At 36.4% G+C, this 21,148-nt stretch overlaps 1 protein-coding gene across 10 annotated transcripts in view; it reads right to left on the bottom strand.

Moving 5' to 3' along the window:
- ATG5 (autophagy related 5) overlaps nucleotides 1-21,148 on the bottom strand; it is a 195,133-nt gene that overhangs the window by 85,649 nt on the left and 88,336 nt on the right. For all 10 annotated transcript variants that reach the window (XM_070450029.1, XM_070450031.1, XM_070450032.1 and 7 more), the window contains one exon: nucleotides 10,404-10,521. In XM_070450029.1, the coding sequence (XP_070306130.1) occupies nucleotides 10,404-10,521 (118 nt within the window). The remainder of the gene's footprint in view (nucleotides 1-10,403; nucleotides 10,522-21,148) is intronic.

Genomic DNA, 21,148 nt, shown 5'->3' with positions numbered 1-21,148 from the left:
AAAGCAAGCCAGGATATAGCCAAAGGAATACATCAAACGCTGATTTTAAAAGGGCAATTAATCTTAGACAGAAATGCTTCCTGGGGAATGAGATCTCAATCTTAAGAGCGCACTACATGATGTAGCAGTAAAAATGAACATATACAAGCTTACGGAGCTTTTATCCTATGATCACAAACAGAAGGAAAGTGCTGTTTATCAGAGAAATACAAACCCATTTAAAAATACTTACATTAACTTCTTCCGGATCTACACTCACTTAGTAGTATAGGTTTTAATGAACATATCACAGTTAATATAGATCCCATATCTTTTTCCATGCATAAATTTATATATATGTTAGTTATTTCTGTCCAAAATATTGCCAGAGCTTTGACTCTTAACATATTAACTTAACATAACTCTTAACATAAGATTTTCAAAACACGTCTATGTTAATTCTTTCATTGCCCTGCTTATAACCTTTATATTTCTGAGGAAGTAATAAACTAAAATTTAAACTTAACCCCTCCCCCAAATCAGCTATTATTATAAAAAGAACATTGTATTGACTGTAAGACTATTTAAACAAACTGATTAAATGTCTCTTAATAAAAGTGTGGTATAAGTTACAAACTTAAACTTGTTCATTTCAACCCCCCCGCCAAAACCAAAGTACAACTTTGAAAATATAGCTCAAATGTTTTTGATCTGTTTTCATAAAAGGACCCAGTAATTCTAGTTGGGCATAACAGGGTCTATTAATATATGTCAGGTATGAATTACAAAATAGTTCAGAACTAATTGTTTTATTTAAAAGATAGGCAATAATCACGCTGTTTATGTTCAGATTAAGGTCTCACAGGACTTGCTTTAATAAAGAGAAGACTTGCTTTTAATCTCCTGCATGTGCTATTATTTTGTTACAGAAATTCTGTTTTCTAGTGCTAAGGATGAAATGTTAACTGTGCAAGTATCTGTTCCCAGTTTTGAAAAAGTCAGGTTAATTCATTTAACGTCTCAGGAACTAGATAACGGAAATCAGAAGCCTCTCCTGACAGGCCCAGTAATCCTATCTTTGCTAATGGAGAATAATGAAAATAAGCAGTTAATTATTTCTTTGATTTTAGAAAAGACACATGTCAATGAGTCATTGTGTCAATGTGTCATTAACAGATTTTGTACTACCGAAATTAGTTCATGGTACCCATGTATTGGGACAAACCACAGAGATGGAGGGACAATTATATAACAAGGCAGAGAGTCTAATTCAGTGTAGAATTTGATGGCATAAGGATAAATTCAAGAAAATTACCAAGTTTCAAATAAGTCTCATAAGTTTCTTCTGTCCAAAATTAAATATAGTACATCTTTGTTAATGAGGGCTAAGTTTGAAGAACTTCTTGTATTACCATTGTGTGTGACACTGTATCATTTCTTTTATATCCGGACAGAGAAAACAGTGAAGAGCAGAGTGTTAGGCTGAGACTGCGGTCCAGTGACCATTCCCACATGGCAGGCTCACGGTACCTTAGCAAGGTTACAAATGTGCCTTCCACAGTTCACTTGTAATTCTGTCTTCACTCATTTAAAATCTGTTTTCATTCCAGTATCCTTTTGTACCTTCACACTGTCTGATTTAGAAGATCATTTAGTAGTAGGTGTATTTTTTTTTTTAATGGTTCTTACTCTATAAAATAGAATTACTGAAACTGAAAAATGACTATTATTCTTACTTCTAAACCCCCATCCTGATGAAGTCTGAAGGTTTTATGTTTCTGTGGCATGAACTGGCAAGTCTGAAATGCCATGTCTTTGGGCAGTCAATGTCATCATGCCGACAAAAGCGCCAATTTGAAGTTCAAACTTCAAACTGAAGGATCTGCCTCAGATGAACACTGTGAGACTTGAATGTTTCTTTTTTCTAATTGCTTTATGTATGAAAAAAGTTATTACAAGCAAAGAGTTAATTCACTTTATAAACAATCTAATCATATGCTACAGAGCTAGGGAGAAAAAGCATGAATATACCATCTTTTCTTAATTTTATAGAAACTATTCTGTGGTTTCTCATAAAGCATGTCAAAAATAAAACTGTAATTTTCAAGTTAGATGACCTACATGGGGTATTGTGACACCCTAGCCTCAGTTGTTAAAATTATTTTCTAATGTCCTAACCAAGCAAATAAAAGATCAATCTTAGTCACTTAGCTCCTCAACGCTTTCTCCCACATCTCTGACCTCACTAAAAATCTTCTGTACTTTTATAGGAGAGAAGCACAAAAATAAAGCAAGTCTTTCAGCAAGATAAAGTCGGGACATTTTACATCAGCATTTCAGAGTAGGCGCTACCGCCCAGCAGCCGGCCCCTTGGTGAAGGGTTCTACTTCAGTGGCCATGTGGCGTGTGTGGCCTGGTCCCTCCTTTGCAATGATTTCTGCTCGTCTTTTAAGGCCTGGCTTAGTCTCTACTATGCACTCCAGAGTGGATAAGATAATATTCCTAAAATCCTTTGCATATCTCCATTCCTACACAGATCACTTTCAGTCCACTCCAGCTGGACTAGTTTCTTAAAAGCAGGGATGCTATCTTATACATCTGAGTAACCCCAGTGTCAGAAGACAATATGATGTGAAGAAATTGACTGATGAATAATGAAAGCTACAACATCAAAGGGAACCCGAAAGTTCAATGGAAGTTGGGAAGGGGCTCAAAGAGTAAATAAAATCCCGGGAAGCAGGGCAGAAATGGAAAAAGGCAAGCTGCAAGACGACTGCACTTGCCGGTAAGAGCGATGCTGGGAACCCTGACTCATTTCCCGTCAAATGTAAGCCTTTCTCTTAACATACACCCCAGTTGTACGCTGGCAAATATAAATTCAGGATCACGACAGCCCAACTGCTACAGAGGACTAAACAGACAGCAAGTGAGAATCTGCTGCATGACTCAGGAAGCTCAAACCAGGGCTCCATGACAGCCCAGAGGGATGGAAGGGGAGGGAGGTGGGGGATGTTCAAGCGGGAGGGGATGTGGGTAAACCTATGGCTGATTCATGTCGATGTTTGGTGGAAACCAATACAACACTGTAAAGCAATTCTCCTTCAATCAAAAATAAATAAAAAAATACAACAGCAACAAAAAAGCAGGAATGGACACTTTTATTTTTATAATCCTAACTTACTAGGTTTTTATGCATTACATTAGACAACTGGGAAATAAAATATGTTTGGGCAAAGCCTGTAAGTTTTTTGTATTCTCCAAAGTAAAAGAATAAAAGTTATGATTTTTAGATTTTAAAAAATTTTGGTTACATTGTTTCTAATGGACAAAGAAATACTTCAAGTCTGCTACAGAAGCTTAGCTCTCTGAGTCATTTTAACTATTGCTGACATCACAGAAAAAAATTTACCTGAGTTCACCTTTGGTTATTTCCTGTTACCTTGGCTAACTTCTCAAGCCACTTGAAAAACAACAAAAAAGAGTCACATAAAGCAGCTCATCATTAATTATAAGAAAAAAGACCTAAAGCATGTCTTCATGAGTATTAGTACATTCTACCTTCCTATGATGAAACAAGGCAAAATTCCTTCCTGCATGAATCACCTGTCGTAAGGAGCAAAGACAACGGCGCCACATAACTTTCATGAAGCACTTTCTCTCTTAATCACGTGAGGACAGCGAGTCCTTATCCACACGCACCCAATCTTACAGTCTTTCGCTTTCAATTTAAGTTGGGTGCAGGTGTTTCAAAATGCTTCATGGCTGACAGTATTACAGGTGTGCTGAACCAGACAGTAAACAGTTCTTTACTGAAACGATGACTTGATGTTTTGAATACTTCCCATAGATCCTGAAATGACAGTTATTTTCTAAAGAGGTGACAAATGGAAGAGGCACATAAAAGTTTTTCCAAAGATAAGGTATTGGTGTGAGAAGCGTGGCCTCCTCCTGGCATGAAAGGTACCATCAAGAGGACCTCAAAAGTAGAGGTACTATTTATAGCATTTCAGTGAAGTGTGTGTGTGGTCCCTGACTGACAAAAGCATGTGAGAGTCTGGGAAGAAGTCTGTCATACAAAGATATTCACCTAAGAGGCAAGTTTGTGGATTAAAGTTGTGAGTGTCTACCTCATTGCCCTCTCTTTAAAAAAAAGGGAGGGGGGGTCATCTTGTGTATTCTTTAAGAACGGATGGGCAGGTAGGCCAGGTTAGAAATTTAGGAGGGAATAGTGTTTAAAAGAATAAAAAAGCCTCACAAATGTGTGTGCGGGATGACAATAACTTGTCTGTGCTGTGATCTGGGTGTGGGAATGAACAAAAAACACGAAGGTGTGTTCTGACAGAACGTGTTGGCTCAAAGCATATGACTGCTTTTCATCTCCATGCTGAATGTCATAGACATCATTTTCATATCCATCAAAAAGAACAGCCAGAATTACACACAGGAACACTACAACAGCAACAGAAGTGCAAGTCCCTAAGATCATGCCAGAGGTAAAAGAGAGGACGGGTCATGCATGTAGGCCAGATTAGGTACTAAACACAAACCAAAGAGACGTTAAGAGGAAGTAAAGATTTCAGAATGTTACTTTAAAGTATACAAAAAAGTGAAAAGATGAAAATGAAAATATATGGCAGCACAGTAAGGTGGAAAAACCAATGGACCAGGAGATGGAGACTTGACTTCCAAGCCTAGTTCTACAATGAAGCAGCTAAGAAACCTTGGACCAATCATCTAAAAAACTAGGAGAATGAACTAAAATAACTTTAAGTTCCAACATTTACACAATTCTTTAAAGACGTCAAATACAAAATTAACATCCAACCAATTTCTTCCTGCTCTCCCTCCACTCAGTTTCTTTCATCTTTCTGTGGACTTGCTGCTGAGTGTGTTGTCCACTGTGCACCTTACAGTACAACAGTTTTAAGATCTCGAGTCTCATTGTGATGTTCTCGCTCAACAGTCAAAGATCTTATAAAGAAATATGTTTACATGACACAATGTTTTGGAAAGCAGATTGTCAAAAAACATCTAAGGAAATTACAATAAGGTAGTCATTTCAATACTAAGCTTTAGCTTAAATTTAACTTTTTCAAAAAGTTTAAATTTCTTTTTTAATTGAAGGATAATTGCTTTATAGAATTGTGTTGTTTCTGCCAAACCTCAATATGAATCAGCCATAGGTATACATATGTCTCCTCCCTCTTGAGCCTCCCTTCCATCTCGCTCCCCGTCCCACCCTCTAGGTTGTTACAGAGCCCCAGTTTGAGTTCCCTGAGTCATAAAGCAATTTCTCATTGGCTATCTATTTTACATATGGTAATGAAAGTCATCCGGTCCCATCACTTCATGGCAAATAGATGGGAAAACAGTGGAAACAGTGGCTGACTTTATCTTTCTGGGCTCCAAAATCACTACAGATGGTGACTGCAGCCATGAAATCAAAAGACGCTTACTCCTTGGAAAGAAAGTTATGACCAACCTAGATAGCATATTAAAAAACAGAGACATTACTTTGCCAACAAAGGTCTGTCCAGTCAAGGCTATGGTTTTTCCAGTGGTCATGTATGGATGTGAGAGTTGGGCTATAAAGAAAGCTGAGCACAGAAGAATTAATGCTTTTGAACTGTGGTGTTGGAGAAGACTCCTGAGAGTCCCTTGGACTGCAAGGAGATCCAACCAGTCCATCCTAAAGGAGATCAGTCCTGGGTGTTCATTGGAAGGACAGATGTTGAAGCTGAAACTCCAATACTTTGGCCACCTGATGCGAAAAGCTGACTTATTGGAAAAGACCCTGATGTTGGGAAAGATTGAGGGCAGGAGGAGAAGGGGACGACAGAGGATGAGACGGTTGGATGGCATCACCAACTCAATGGAAATGGGTTTGAGTGGACTCTGGGAGTTGGTGATGGACAGGGAGGCCTGGAGTGCTGCAGTTCATTCATGGGGTCGCAAAGAGTGGGACACGACTGAGCGACTGAACTGAACTGAACTGAATATAAGTCTGCATGTTACTTTCTCCATATATCCCACCTTCTCCTTCCTCCCCCACCCCTGTGGCTATAAGTCTGTTCTCTGTGTCTCCACTGCTGTCCTGCAAATAATTTCATCAGTACCATCTTTAAATTCCATATATACGGATAGTATACAATATTTATTTTTCTCTTTCTGGCTTACTTCACTCTGTATAATAGGCTCTAGGTTCATCCACCACATCAGAAGTGACTCAAATGCATTCCTTTTTATGGCTGAGTAATATTCCATTGTATATATGTACCACAGCTTGTCTATCCACTCATCCATTGATGGCCATCTAGGTTGCTTCCATGTTCTAGCTATCATAAATAGTGCTGCAATGAACACTGGGGTACATGTGTCTTTTTCGATTTTCTTCAGGGCATATGCCTAGTAGTGGGATTGCTGGGTCATCTGGTGGTTTTATTCCTAGTTTTTAAAGGAATTTCTATACTGTCTTCCACAGTGGATATATGAATTTACATTCCCACCAACAGTGCAAAAGGGTTCCCTTTTCTCCACACCCTATCCAGCATTTATTGTTTGTAGACTTTTGAGGGATGGCCATTCTGACTGGTGTGATTTCAATTTACTCTTAATTGATAAAAGCATTTTTTAAATTAAAATACTATAAAGTACTCAAAAAGAGAAAAATATAGTGCAGAGATGTGAATAACTGAAGGCAAATGCTTGCAGTGGGGGCAGCCTATGGGTCCCATCTCTGTCAGCAATAAAAATGATTAATCTCTTAACTTCAAATGGGAAAACTAATCTATATGCCCAAATCTTTAAGAATTTGGCAAAACAGACATTAAACAGATTAAAACACACACACACAACACACACACTTTTACAGTATGGAGAAAATGAACTGCAATGGTAAGATTATTCCTAAAGTTACCAGTCCAAACTTCTACAACTTGAGTTCAAAAATAAAAACTTTCACTATCCCTGTGAGGAGTTACTGGGAGATGGCAACACTGGTTGTGTCTGGAGAGGGGAACTGAGTCAGGGTTTTATGTATAGGAGCTGAGATATAGACTTTTCACTAAATTCTTTTATAAACTTTTGGATTTTGGAACTATATAAATGTATCATCTACTAGAAAAAAATTTTGATTATTTAACTGAACACAATATGTAAAAAACCTCAATAGGGTTTCATCAAAATAAAATATTTTTTTACTCTTCAAAAGAAAAGATAATTCCCAGACTAGGAGAAAACAATCACATATCATGTCTGGTAAAGGACTTAACAGGCAAAATATATAAATAACTCTCAGAAGTCAGTAATAAGATACAACGAAAAATAAGAAAAGGATTTACACGAGACATTTCATCAAATATATCCATGAATAACAAAAAGCACATGAAAATACTCAACATCATTAGTTACTAGGGAAATTTTAAAAAACATGAGCTACCACTACACACAAACACTAGAATGGCTATAATAAGACAAAAAAATACATACAATGGTGAGAATGTGAAGAAACTAGAATCTCCATTCACTGTGGGTAGAACTGTAAAATGACGCAGCCACTTTGGAAAAGCTTAGCAGTTTCTTTTAAAAATTAGCCATAAATCTACCATACAACCCAGCCATTCCACTCCTAGGGATCTACTTAAGAAAAATGAAAATATATGCCAGCATAAGGATGTTTAGAGCAGCATTATTCATAAAAGTGAAAAGGCGGAAACTCAAACATCTATCAATTGGTGAATAAACAAAACGTGTCACCCAACTGGAAAACTATTCAGTAATAAAAAGGAACAAACTACTAATTTATAGAATATGAATGAAACCCAAAAACATCAAGTAAAAGAGAAAAACAATTGCAATTTTGTGTAACTCCCTTTATGTGAAATATCCATAGGAGGTAAATTCTAGACAGAAAGCTGATCAATAGTTGTCTATAATTGGCAGCAGGAGCAGAAATTAGCTACAAACACACACGGAAACTTTTGAGATGGTAGAAGTATTCTAAAACTAGATTGTAGTGATGGCTTATAAATTAAATAAAAATCACTGCATGGCAGAACAATTATTTAATGCAAACTCTTACTGAAAATGAAAACTAGGTAGCAATAAAGATAGATTAAGATTCTAAGATAGTATTAAAATCAACTTACTGTTAATTATGTCATGATTCAAAGACCATAAATAATGTTTCAAGTAATGACACAAAGAACTCAGGAATTGAAATACTGAGGAAACACTGACCTAGCATTAGAGACATAAGGATGTGTATGACAGTAACAGAAACGGCTAGGACAGTACTGCTGTGCTTAGTCGCTCAGTCGTATCTGACTCTTTGTGACCCCATCGACTGCAGCCTGCCAGGCTCCTCTGTCCATGGGGATTCTCCAGGCAAGAATACTGGGGTGGGGTGCCATGCCCTCCTCCAGGGGATCTTCCCCACCCAGGGATCAAACCCAGGTCACCCCCACTGCAGGCACATTCTTTACCATCTAAGCCACCAGGGAAGTCCAAGACGTGGAGTGGGAGATGCTGTCCCTTCTCCAGACCATCTTCCCGACCCAGGAATTGAACCGGGGTCTCCTGCACTACAGGCAGATTCTTTACCAGCTGAGCCACAAGGGAAGCCCAAGAATACTGGAGCGGGTAGCCTATCCCTTCTCCAGACCATCTTCCCGACCCAGGAATCGAACCGGGGTCTCCTGCATTACAGGCGGATTCTTTACCAGCTGAGCTACCAGGGAAGCTGACAATCGACATTAGTAAGGCCTTATAAACTCTCTCTCTCTCTCTATATATATATATAGATATATATTTATAAATATACATATACATTTCAAACATACATACATATATGTGTGTGTATATATATATGAAACATGTTGCTTTTTGGTTGCACAACATGGCTTGTAAGACCTTAGTTCCTTGACCAGAGACTGAAAGCATGTCCCCTGCAGTGGAAGTGCAGTCTTAACCACTGGATCGCCAGAGAAATTTACTCAATTTTCATAGCTCTGGGTAGTAGTCAATGATCTTTTTTATCAGTCCCTTCTGGAACTGGTTCTGGTGGTATTTAGATGTCCCTCTTCTTCCCTCCTATTGAGCCTTTGTGTATTTTCAAAGTGCTAGATACACATAGAAATGCCAGGGAAAGGAAGCATATTTGATTAACAGGCCAAACGGCACATTTTCTGAGCTCCATATTCTTTGTTTAGTCTTTTAGACTGGAATGTGAATATTCCTCCCAATCCTATTACTTCTAATTCTACTGAGTAGGCAAACCATTTCCACAGATACTAAACGCTTCTTGAACTATGTGATATAGTTACAAGTCATGTAAATAATACTGCCATCATCCCAACATACGACATGTTAATAAGAAACACAGCATGATCTACTGAAGTATTTACCTTTGCATTTATTAGTGCCTTACCTCTTACCATAGAAGATTTAAAGTGGTAAGTTTTTAATGTTTTTCTATATAACATACACAAGTCTAGGCAACATATTAACAAACACAGCAATATGCCACTGAAATTTCTCCTACAGTACAGTAACCAACAATAAGACAAGTCATTCAGTGATAGAGTGATGGTCAAATTATGGTACATAGATACCAAGGGCCATGGCATTTTAAAAAATGGCTTTAAAGAATTTTTTAAGAACTATCATATTGTATCAGGTGAAAAAAGGAGGACGTATAAATTTATGCACATACACCCTCTCAAATATTCAAGTATGTATCTGTATGTGTGTGTCAATAGTAGTCTCTATGAGTTAGGGGTTTACAGCATTTTTCCCCTAGTTTTCCGCATTTTCCTTGTGTTTCTTATGCTGCAATTAAGCAATTTTTCTATTTTTCCTCTGCTTACAGGAAAACAATTTTAACATAAGTTACAAAATAAGGACTATAAACCAGGACAAGTTTTTGACTAGCCTTGTGAAATGTTAAATCCTAAGAGAATAATGTTCAGTAAAACATTAAAGAGTAACAAAAACTTCAAATAAAATATGTATCCATTACTCAGTATTTTGAACTTTAAAATATCAACCAAACCTAACACTTTTTTAAAAAAAAAACTATCTCTCATTTCTTTAGAATGATGAAACACAATGCAAGATTAAAAATACAACACTTACCAGAACTGAATTCACAAATGAAAAACCCAGGGCCCCAAAATATAAGAGAGTGACTTTAAAACCATATTTCAGTTTGCTAAAGAGAATGAGTTTCTTATTCTGTTAGTGTCAGTAACTTATGAAATAGTTAAGTATTAAGTGCTTCTGTTTCAAAAGATTTTTCCTTATAAGATAATGAAAATATCTTACTGAAGTAATGAATACATGTTATTTATAAATACAGAATTCTTATGTTACTTCGGCAATGAAGAGGAATGAAAGACATGTTTTAATGCTGTCAATTATATTACCTTCAGGAGCAACTGCAGAAGGACAGACTTCTTTGAGGAGATCTCCTAGTGTATGCAACTGTCCATCTGTAGACACAGGTCGAAAAAGCTTCTGAATGAAAGGCCGTTCAGTTGTTGTCTATTTGAGAAATCAAAAAGGGTCCAAACAATTATGTCTATATTGCTACAAGCTATGAATTAATACATTAGAAATTTAAAGGTGGCATGAGATGCCTTCTGATACAGATACAGTGTAATCAGAAGCATACATCACACATGTAGTATTATGGCTAAAAATGCTTAACAAAAACCTAAGTAAATCTAACCACAGGAGGCAATAAGGCAAATTCAGAATATGCAGCACTTTAAACACAGCTGACCTGGACACTTAAAAAAAAGTCAGAGGCAGCAAAAAAGAAAAAAAAAAGATTAAAAGGGACCGACAAGATATCACAACTAAATACAAAACATAAACTCTAACTGAATACTGGATTGGAGAAAGGAATTTAAAAAGATCAATTACAAAAGACATTTTTGAAATAACTGGAGAAATACCAGATGAACATTAGATAATATTAGATTAATGATATATTTCTTAGGTGTGATAATGTTTATAAGGACAATATCCTTACTGTTAAGAAATTCATGATCAGATGTTCAGAAATTAGGTACCATGATGTCTGAAACCTACAATCAAATGGTCCAAGGAAGACATACAGATGGCTAACAAACACATGAAAAGATGCTCAACATCACTCATTATCAGAGAAATGCAAATCAAAACCACAATGAGGTACCATTATACGCCAGTCAGGATGGCTGCTATCCAAAAGTCTACAAGCAATAAATGCTGGAGAGGGTGTGGAGAAAAGGGAACCCTCTTACACTGTTGGTGGGAATGCAAATTAGTACAGCCACTATGGAAAACAATGTGGAGATTTCTTAAAAAGCTGGAAATAGAACTGCCGTATGACCCAGCAATCCCACTTCTGGGCATACACACCAAGGAAACCAGATCTGAAAGAGACACATGCACCCCAATGTTCATCGCAGCACTGTTTATAATAGCCAGGACATGGAAGCAACCCAGATGCCCATCAGCAGACGAATGGATGAGGAAGCTGTGGTACATATACACCATGGAATATTACTCAGCCATTAAAAAGAATTCATTTGAATCAGTTCTAATGAGATGGATGAAACTGGAGCCCATTATACAGAGCGAAGTAAGCCAGAAAGATAAAGACCATTACAGTATACTAACACATATATATGGACTTTAGAAAGATGGTAACGATAACCCTATATGCAAAACAGAAAAAGAGACTCAGATGTATGGAACAGACTTGTGGACTCTGGGAGAAGGCGAGGGTGGGATGTTTCAGGAGAACAGCATTGAAACATGTTATTATCTAGGGTGAAACAGATCACCAGCCTAGGTTGGGTGCATGAGACAAGTTCTCGGGCCTGGTGCACTGGGAAGACCCAGAGGGATCGGGTGGAGAGGGAGGTGGGAGGGGGGACTGGGATGGGGAGTACATGTAAATCCATGGCTAATTCATATCAATGTATAACAAAAACTACTGTAATGATGTAAAGTAATTAGCCTCCAACTAATAAAAAATTAAAAAAAAAAAATGGTTAGGGGAGGGGAGAGAGAGCATGTGTATAGAAAAAGAGACAACAAATGTGAAAAAAAGTTAATTACTGGTGAATTCAGGTGAAGGGTCTTAGATGGTCTTAGTTGTTTTACTATTTTAAAACTTTTCTATAGGTTCAAAAATTTCAAAATAATAGGTACATTTCCTCTGACAATTGTTGTTATTAGCACTGTCATAATTGACTGCTAACAACTTCAACATCTTACTCCTTCAAAAAATTAAGGTTTAATTTTCTCAAATTCCCTCTCCAGAAGCACAGCAATGATGACGGAATCCTTCCCGTGACAGAAGCCTTCCCGTGACAGAGTGCAGAGGCTCTGGAATCAGCCAATCTATGAGTAACAGCACTGTCGTTATGAGTTCTATGATCTCGCACCCAGTTTCTTTGGAAATTTGGGACATTCCCCATCTCTGAAGTTTGTTCTAGGAATAACGGGAGACCTGTGCTAAGTACTCAATAAATGATAAAGAGAATAACACCCACCACAACTCTTAACTGTTTTTTCATTTTAAGATGCTAAGTTTTTGTTTTAAGCTTCTTGGAAGGAAGAATCATGAAATCTACAGGAACAGAGTAATACCTTATAAGAAAATGATTTCAAATACCTAGCCATTATTAAAGGTAATCGTTTTTTTTTTTTTTGGCTTGTTTATTTTAAAATCACAGAGGCACACCTCAACTTCTTCAAGATAACTTTTACCAGATTTGGTTTAAAAAAAAAAAAGAAGAAGAAGAAAACCTGATTGTAAGTATAGACATGAACTAAAATGTAAGAAAAGCTAAATGTGGTGCAAGTATGTGACTACTTCTCCTGGCTTTATACTGTGTGTTCAGTGAATACATATTAAATATTAAAATAGTGTTAAAATAATACAGTTGAATGGATATGGAAAGCATGAGAAAAACTAAAATTTAATAAATATGCATTAAATATAATGCAATTCACTTCACTAATTGAACCCTTCATTTTTCAGAAGTATAACTGAACAGGGAACTCTACTCAATACACAATAATGGCCTATATAGGAAAAAAATCTAAAAAACAGTGGATTTATGTGTATGTACAACTGATTCACTTAACTATACACATGAAAATAACAGAAGAACATTATGAACAATCAAGGACTCACTATGTGAAGACGATACAGGTTTGAGGAGTTCAGAGAAAGAAATGAATAGGGGACAGCAGTAACCATTTAAAATAGCCATCACCCACTTAGGGCTTTCCATCTTCCAGGCAATGAAGAGGCTTTTAAGACTTTTTAGCAAAGGAAGTGACGTGATGAAAGAGGCTTTTTTCTGAAGGCTAATGGAAAGCAGCATTGTGTGCAATGACTTTGTGAAGAGGTAACAGCAGGATGGCCGGTGAGAGGCTGTCTGAATGACGCAAGCCTATGCGATGACAACTGGGACTTGGTCAGGAGAAAAGGAGGGGCAGGACTGTACCTCCAATACAAAAACTGTTAAAATGCATCATCCAAACTCTGGTCTGATAATACTAATGTTTTCAGCAAAGTCAAATCTTTTCAAGATTCACTTGCCCCTTATTAAGTGACAGAATTATGAGGTGGCTTAGCTATACTAACACACATTATAGAATTTGAAAACAATATGCTAAACAGTAAAGGACAAGTAGTCTTAAATACGTATTAAAAAACCAGCAATTCTCCTCTACTCACATTCCTAGAAAAAATGGCCTGCAATTTCTCTGTACTTCTTTTTTTTTCAACTCTTTCCCAAAATGGAGCAGTTATAATAAAGGTATAACTTCAACAGTCTTTATATTATTATTTACTTGGGGGGAAGGGTGAAGTTCCAGAACTATTAACATATACTCCAAGTAAATCCTATAGACTGGTAACCAAGAAAACTTTCATCAAAGTAAATTTCTGTTTCGTCATGTAACAAAAAAACCTTATTAAAAGTCAAAGACCTAAAATACCCCAAACAAAAAATCTAACAGATATTTTTTGTTTAAATTTTGTCCAAGTGCCTTTAAATGCTTATATTCTCATCCTTAAAAAACACTCAACTTTGAGAGCTATTTATCTTGAAAACAGAAGCTGGCCACAGACAGACTACAAATTCAAATACTGTACAGAGGTTCTGAAGGGCAATGGGAATGTAGGGTAAATTCATGCAAATTTCTTAAAGATTTCATTAAACCTAAATCGGATTTCAGCAGAGAAGACTAAATTATGCTACAATATATTTAAAAGCTATCTTCATTTTGAACACAGCAATATTTTTAAAATACAAAAACTCCATGAACAAGAATTTTTTAAACTATGATTTAGTATACATGAAACCAGACAATGCTAACAATATCCACGGTAATCTGAATCCTTGTCTGATAGATAAGAAAGCCACTATAATAGAACTACACCACAACACTTAATCTAGCCATATATCTGTAAATCTGCAAACTATTTTAGGGACTTCCAAGAAACAGAATAACTTTCTCATGAGAAATGACTTGGTAAAGTCATCTTTGAAACTGCCCCTGTTCGTTTTTCAGCTAGTACGTTAGTCCTTTCTTAAAACATCAAATGGAATATAAACCTGGAGTGCTACTGGCTGGCTGTGCCTCACCCTTTCTCTACTCAGGCACTTGCACCACTGTAATAATTTCCCTTACATGCAAAAGTTATGCTGCTGATTTACCTGGAAGATAAACTGAACAGAAGCAGCAAGAATCAAATTTGTAAAAAAAATTTTAAGTTAAATTTATAAAATTTTAGTGAATCAAGTTTGAAAACATGCATGAGTATAAATGGAGGTAATAACTACACTGCACAGTTTTCAAGCTAATAAAATATGTACACAGTACAATCATGCTGAGCCACAAGGGAAGCCCAAGAATACTGGAGTGGGTAGCCTATCCCTTCTCCAGGGGATCTTCTCGACCCAGGAATCAAACCAGGATCTCCTGCATTGCAGGCGGATTCTTTACTAACTGAGATATCAGGGACGCCCTCACGGTACACGACTGAGCAACGGTGGTACACACACCCATCTAAACGTACACTGAAACACACACCGCTACCACCACACCACCACCGCCACGATCAAGTCTTAGAGCACTGTATGAGTATTTTAACTTAACACTGCCCCAATTTAGCGAACTCGTTTAATTTGTTTAATCTATTTTCTCTAAGTTCACTTGTCTAGTTATTAAAAGGTCCAGAATCATGACATTCAGATTTTATACAGCAAAGCAAAAAAGGCAAAGTCACTTGAGGACTAAAAGTCACACTTCGGAACTAATCTAGAACTTAATACCAAAAGCAAGATCCATAAAAGGAAATATTGATAAACTGGATCTTTATCAACAAAACACAACTTTTGTTCTGAAGGTGAAAAGACAAGACTGAAAGAGACTATCTGCAAGACTACATATCCAACAAAGTTCTTACATGCAGAATAAGTAAGAACTCTAAAAGTCCAACAGTAAAAAACACAAAGAATTCAATCAGAAAATAAGCAAAAGATACCAATAGACATTTCACCAAAGAGGATATACAGATGGCAAATAAGCACATAAAAAGATGTTTGACATGTCATTAGTCATTAGGGAAATGCAAATTAAAACCATAATACAACATGACTACATATATACCAAAATGTCTAAAATAAAATATAGTAATAATACCAAATGCTGGTGAGCATGTGGAGAAACTACATCTCTCATACCATTGCTGGTAGAAATGTAAAGTGGTTCAGTTCTTATGGAAAAAGAGTAAGGCAGTTTCTTACAAGATTAGACACACATTTACCCTATGACCGAGCAATTGTACTCTTGAGTACTCCCAGAGAAATGCAGACTCATGTTCTCAAAAAGACTGTACACAAATGTACAGTTCATACAGTTCCAATGTCATTCAACAGGTGAATGGATAAACTGTGGTATGCTTATACCACAGAATACTACTCAGTAGTAATAATGCAAAAACCTAGTAATAACACATGCAACAAACTGCAGGGAGCTCAAGGAACTCACACTGCACATAAAAAGCCAACCGCAGATCACACACTATGTGATTCCCGGTATATAATGTGGAGCTTGTTACAACTCCACGTGAAGATTACACGCGTTAATTCATGTAAAGCATTCAGAAGAATGCCTAGTGCACAGCAACTTCTCAGTAAGTGCTGTGACTGTTCTTATCAAATGTAACGACACTCAACAGAAGTTTAAAATACTAACATGTATTTTATATTCGGTTGTAATATAAAATATGGATTATGATAAGAAGACATACTACTCTTGTTGTCTCCCTCTTACTACATAACATTAGGGCTTACTTTGCTGTTTGGGTTATAAATAGTATATCAATATGAGTTAGAAACGTTGGTTTGTTAAAAATGGCAAATTACAGCTGGAAGGATACACATCTGATTCAATGATCATGGAGTCAGTGACTGTAAAGAGGAGGAAGAATCATACCCATAGTAAAAGGAGATTCTATTTACTGAAATGAAGCAATTAAAAGCTATGAAAGAGAAAAACATAAAAATTCAGAAAGCATACAACTTAAAAAGATGCCCAACAGATGCACAATGGTTCACTTGTTTGTGAAACTTATAAATGCCCTTAACTAAAAGGTCGGGGGGGGGGGGGGGCAGGGGGTTTGGTCTCTTACTGATGCATCAGGTAGTACTTGATGATTAAATGGACCCCATTTGTTAGAACAGCTGGGACAGAATCATCCCAGTAGCAGTATCCAGGTTCAGGATTTTGATCTGAAATACTGAGGATATGAATTTGCATGATGACAGAAAAGATGGACGGAGTGGACATAAGGGATGTGGATAAACTGTGCGATCTGCAGATAGATTTGTTTCATTAATTCATTCATTTATTCTTACTTTAACTGTAAGAACTTACTTTAACTCATCTCTTTTACTATATCAGGCAGTTATTAAAGGTACTCAGCAGAAAATGAGCAGAGCTGCTGTGATCACAAAAATCTCTGACAAGCCCTGAGTAGCAACTTTAATCCAGCAACTCAAAAATTAGTCCCACCCCCAGTGAGTGCTCACAGCCTCCATCCAGAACCATTTACCCTACATCCTTTCAAATTCTGCTTTCTAGCTGGTTGACAAATCTCCCAATTTCTGATCACATCTTCTTTTCCTGACTGTGATTCCACTTCAGCCCCTTGTCAGTTCTCATCTCTGACTTTAAGTCTTAGATTCACTTCCTACTTCCTATTTTGAGACAGTTAGGCTGATTTCATTATGCTTTGGGTAAATTCTTGCCTATTCCAGTCAAGCCCAGTTATCTTGGCAACTAGGCACAATCCTCAGGCTGCCTTCCTCCCCCCCACATAACCCAGACTCAGACAGTAAAGAATCCAGCCATAACAAAACAAAACAAAACAAACATAAAAAACTATCCCAACAGTAGTACACAGGTCCAGAATCTCTTAACAACCAGAGGGCAGGGGCAAATCTATCAGAAATCATCACTCATTAAACATCTACTGAATTTATAAAAGGTATCACTTGTGCTGATGGGTACAAAGATGAACAATGCACACATAAACAAATAACTGTAACACAGTGTTACAGATATATGTATAAGTGATAACAGAAATATGTACAAAGTGCTAAGAGAAAATGTAAAAGCCCAGCATAAACTTGGAGGCTAGAGCAAAAGCAAAAGTTTTTGCTATAACTGGTGACATAATTTCATTTTATAAGAGTGGAAGGAGACATATCAGTAGGTACAAAGTAAAATATGCTAAGTCTGGTAGAATGTAATGTACTAAAGTAAAATCGTAGGGAGTTTCCAAAGAAGATGAAAACAAAGTAGAAAACACAGGTCTTCAAGCTTTCATCTTAAAATACAGAGTATTTTTTCTTAAAACAGAAAAAAGATAAGGTCATTTCAGGCAGAGCACAGAAACAATCCTTTCCTTTCATATGCCCTCTTCCCACTAATGCACACAGAGGCAGATGAAATACAATGGTACCTGTCAGATATCAGTGGGTTAAGGGGAGAAAAGTGGGCTACAAATTTAGCATGTAAAGTGTAGATCATCAAATGCAGTGGAATTAGCAAGGGCTTGGCTGGAATTCTAACTCACAACACAACTGACTGGGAACCTAAGGCAAATTACATCAGTCTTGGAAGTATGTTTCTAAATCTGAAAAACAGGAATAATATGCATATTTGAATGACTGCTGTAACAATTACATGAGATATACAAAACACCTAGTGCAACAGGTGTTTAACAGTGACTAATTCCTTTCATTCCTCTCTTTAAAACCATGGTTAAATGTGGAGCCAAAGAAAGGTAACACTATTTAGTCCTTACAGAACCCAAAACATAGAGAATAAAAAATAATTGGTATTCAACCATCAGTTGTTCCCTTTGAAGTCTTGTTAATCAGAATAAATATGGGGCACAAAGAAAAAGAAAATAGGGGTTTACACAGGATATGCTGCCAGACTTTACCAACAATGACACATGATACGTGCTTCAAACTGTCACATGCATATCTGGCCTGAGACATATTCATGCATGTCAAATTTTGCATCACATGCTTTTCAAAAGAAGCCTCATGTTAAAATTAGCTTAAGAATATACACAATTACAATACCTCATTAAGTAAAAGAACAAACCATTTTCAAATGAATGCCTTTAGACCTTTACAGTAAACAGTCCTTTCGATGGTGGGAAGGAGGGGGACAGGGAGACAGCGAGAGGGGAGTCAGTGCCACTTAATCAGACCACTTTTATCCTTTATGTAGGGAAATAGGAGACTTGAAAATAAGCACTTTCTGTAGTTATGCTACCAGAGTCTGAAGTCCACTTTTAATATTCCCGACAACTCTAAAAAATAATAATTAACATTTGAAAAGCTGTCATTATTACAGTCAGGGACACTTAATCCTCAAAGCAGCAGTGTCTTAATTGAGACTATGATTAAATGAAAGCACCCATCAGAATTATATCCACACATCTGGTTTGAAGTCTACATCTTGTCTTCTTTAAACTGTTATATTTATTATAATTCTGTCTAGACAATGCCAAATATATTTTGCTGCATAAATAATTAAGGCAAATTGTCTTCAAACACAGGCAACAGTGTGTGTTTTCCTCATATCCTTTCACTGAATAAAATGTGTTACAGGGAAGCACTATTTCCCTTTTGCTAAGGCTGAGAACAATTTGGTGCTGTTTACGAGCCGATTTATAAAATAAGTTATATTGCTTTAAAATGTTTTATTTGAAATTATTAGTAGAGTGGCCAAATGAGAGGCTTCCTATAAAAGTGCTAGGATTGATGTGTTTAGTAATAATTATATTACTTCTAAGGTTTCCCCTGAAAAATTTCAAAACCATACCTAGGCAATCATAGTTTAAATTTCAGTATCTATAAAAATGTCTTGCTCATTTTATCCAAAGCCATCTAAAAAGGTAAGCTACCGTAAGAGTAATGGAATAAACTGTTTTTGACTGACGATTCAAAGGGCATGTTTATATACAGATTATTTCTATCTTTATGGTATACTTACATAAAATAACTATGCAGCGTTTTTAATTTGTACAAATATAGAAATCAAAGTAGCAAGAAGCAGCATCTGGGTAAAAGAGGTTGTGTCGACCTCAGAATTGAAATTCTGTTCTCCTGATGATCAATCAGGTGTCTTATCCACTAGAATATTGTTTCTAAACCTGGGCCAGGAGTGAGTAAAGTACTACAAGATCCTCAGCCCTTTGTGTGGGATCTGTAGGCTTTATAGTGAAAACTAAATAAAGTTTATAATACGGGGATTTTTGTTTCTGATACTAATCATTTAAAACATTTATTCACTGAAGTATCATTGAAAGTAGATTTCATAAATTCCTGTGAGTTTTTCAGAAGTAGCAAATAAAAACAAATGATAAATATTTTACAGATCTCACTGTTGAAGTCATATGTTGATTAAGAAATTAAAAAAAAACAAACAAACATAGCACTTGACTATCCTAAAAAATACATGAAGAAAAACAATGTAGTAAAACTATACAACTCTTAGAAGAAAACATAGAAGGAAATCTTTACGGCCTCGGATTTGGTAAGACAACCTGAAAACACAAGCAACCAAAGAGAAAATAAACTGAACTTAACTAAAATTTAAAATCTTTGTATTTCAAAGGGCACTATGAAAATGAAAATAAAACCAAATATAGGAGAAAATAAATGCAGATCATGTATCCAGTAAAGAATTAGTGACCAGAAGATATACAGAGCTCTTACAACTCAATAATAAAAAGACAACCCAGTTTAAAAAGAACAAAGGATTTGAAGATATCCTGCCTAAGATGATATCCAAATGGTCGGTAAACATATGAAAAGATGTTTAACATCATTAGTAATTAGGGAGGGGCAAACTAAAACCAAAATACATATATCCCTTCATACCTCCTAAGATGGCTATAATTAAAATGATAGAAAATAACAAATGTTGGCAAGGATGTAGACAAATTGGAACACTTATACTTGGTGAGTGAAATGTTAAATGACATATATACTTTGCAAAATAATCTGGCAGTTCCTCAAAAGATTAAACACAGAATTACCACATAACCCAGCAATTCCATTCTTAAGTATCTACCCAAGAGAACTGAAAGCATATGTCCATCAAAACCTTGTACATTAATGCTCACAGCAGCATTTATTCATAATAGGCAAAAGGTAGAAACAATCCAAATAACCACCAATCAGTGAATAGATAAACAAAATGTGGTATCTCCAAGCAGTGGAGTATTACTTGGCCATAAAAAAGAAAGAACAGAAATGTGCCATCACAATGATGAACCACGGAAATATAATCCAAGTGAAAGAAGCCGGACACAAAAGGCCATATACTTTAAAATTCCATTTAAAATGAAACGTTCAGAATATACAAATCTGGGGGGTGGGGGAGGAGGGGGAAGATCAGTAGTAGCCATGAACTGGAGCGGAGGGGGAATTTGTCATGGGCTGGAAGGAAGGAAGGATGAGGTGTGACTAATTAGGGATAGGGTCTTTTTGGGGTGATAAAAATGTTCTGAAATTACATAATAGTGATGGTTGCACCAACTCTGTGAATACCCTAAAAAATCAAT

Source organism: Odocoileus virginianus, chromosome 19, assembly GCF_023699985.2.
Source record: "Odocoileus virginianus isolate 20LAN1187 ecotype Illinois chromosome 19, Ovbor_1.2, whole genome shotgun sequence".
NCBI lineage: Eukaryota > Metazoa > Chordata > Mammalia > Artiodactyla > Cervidae > Odocoileus > Odocoileus virginianus.
The sequence above is the reverse complement of the archived record's forward strand: the minus strand, read 5'-3'. Positions and strand labels throughout refer to the sequence as shown.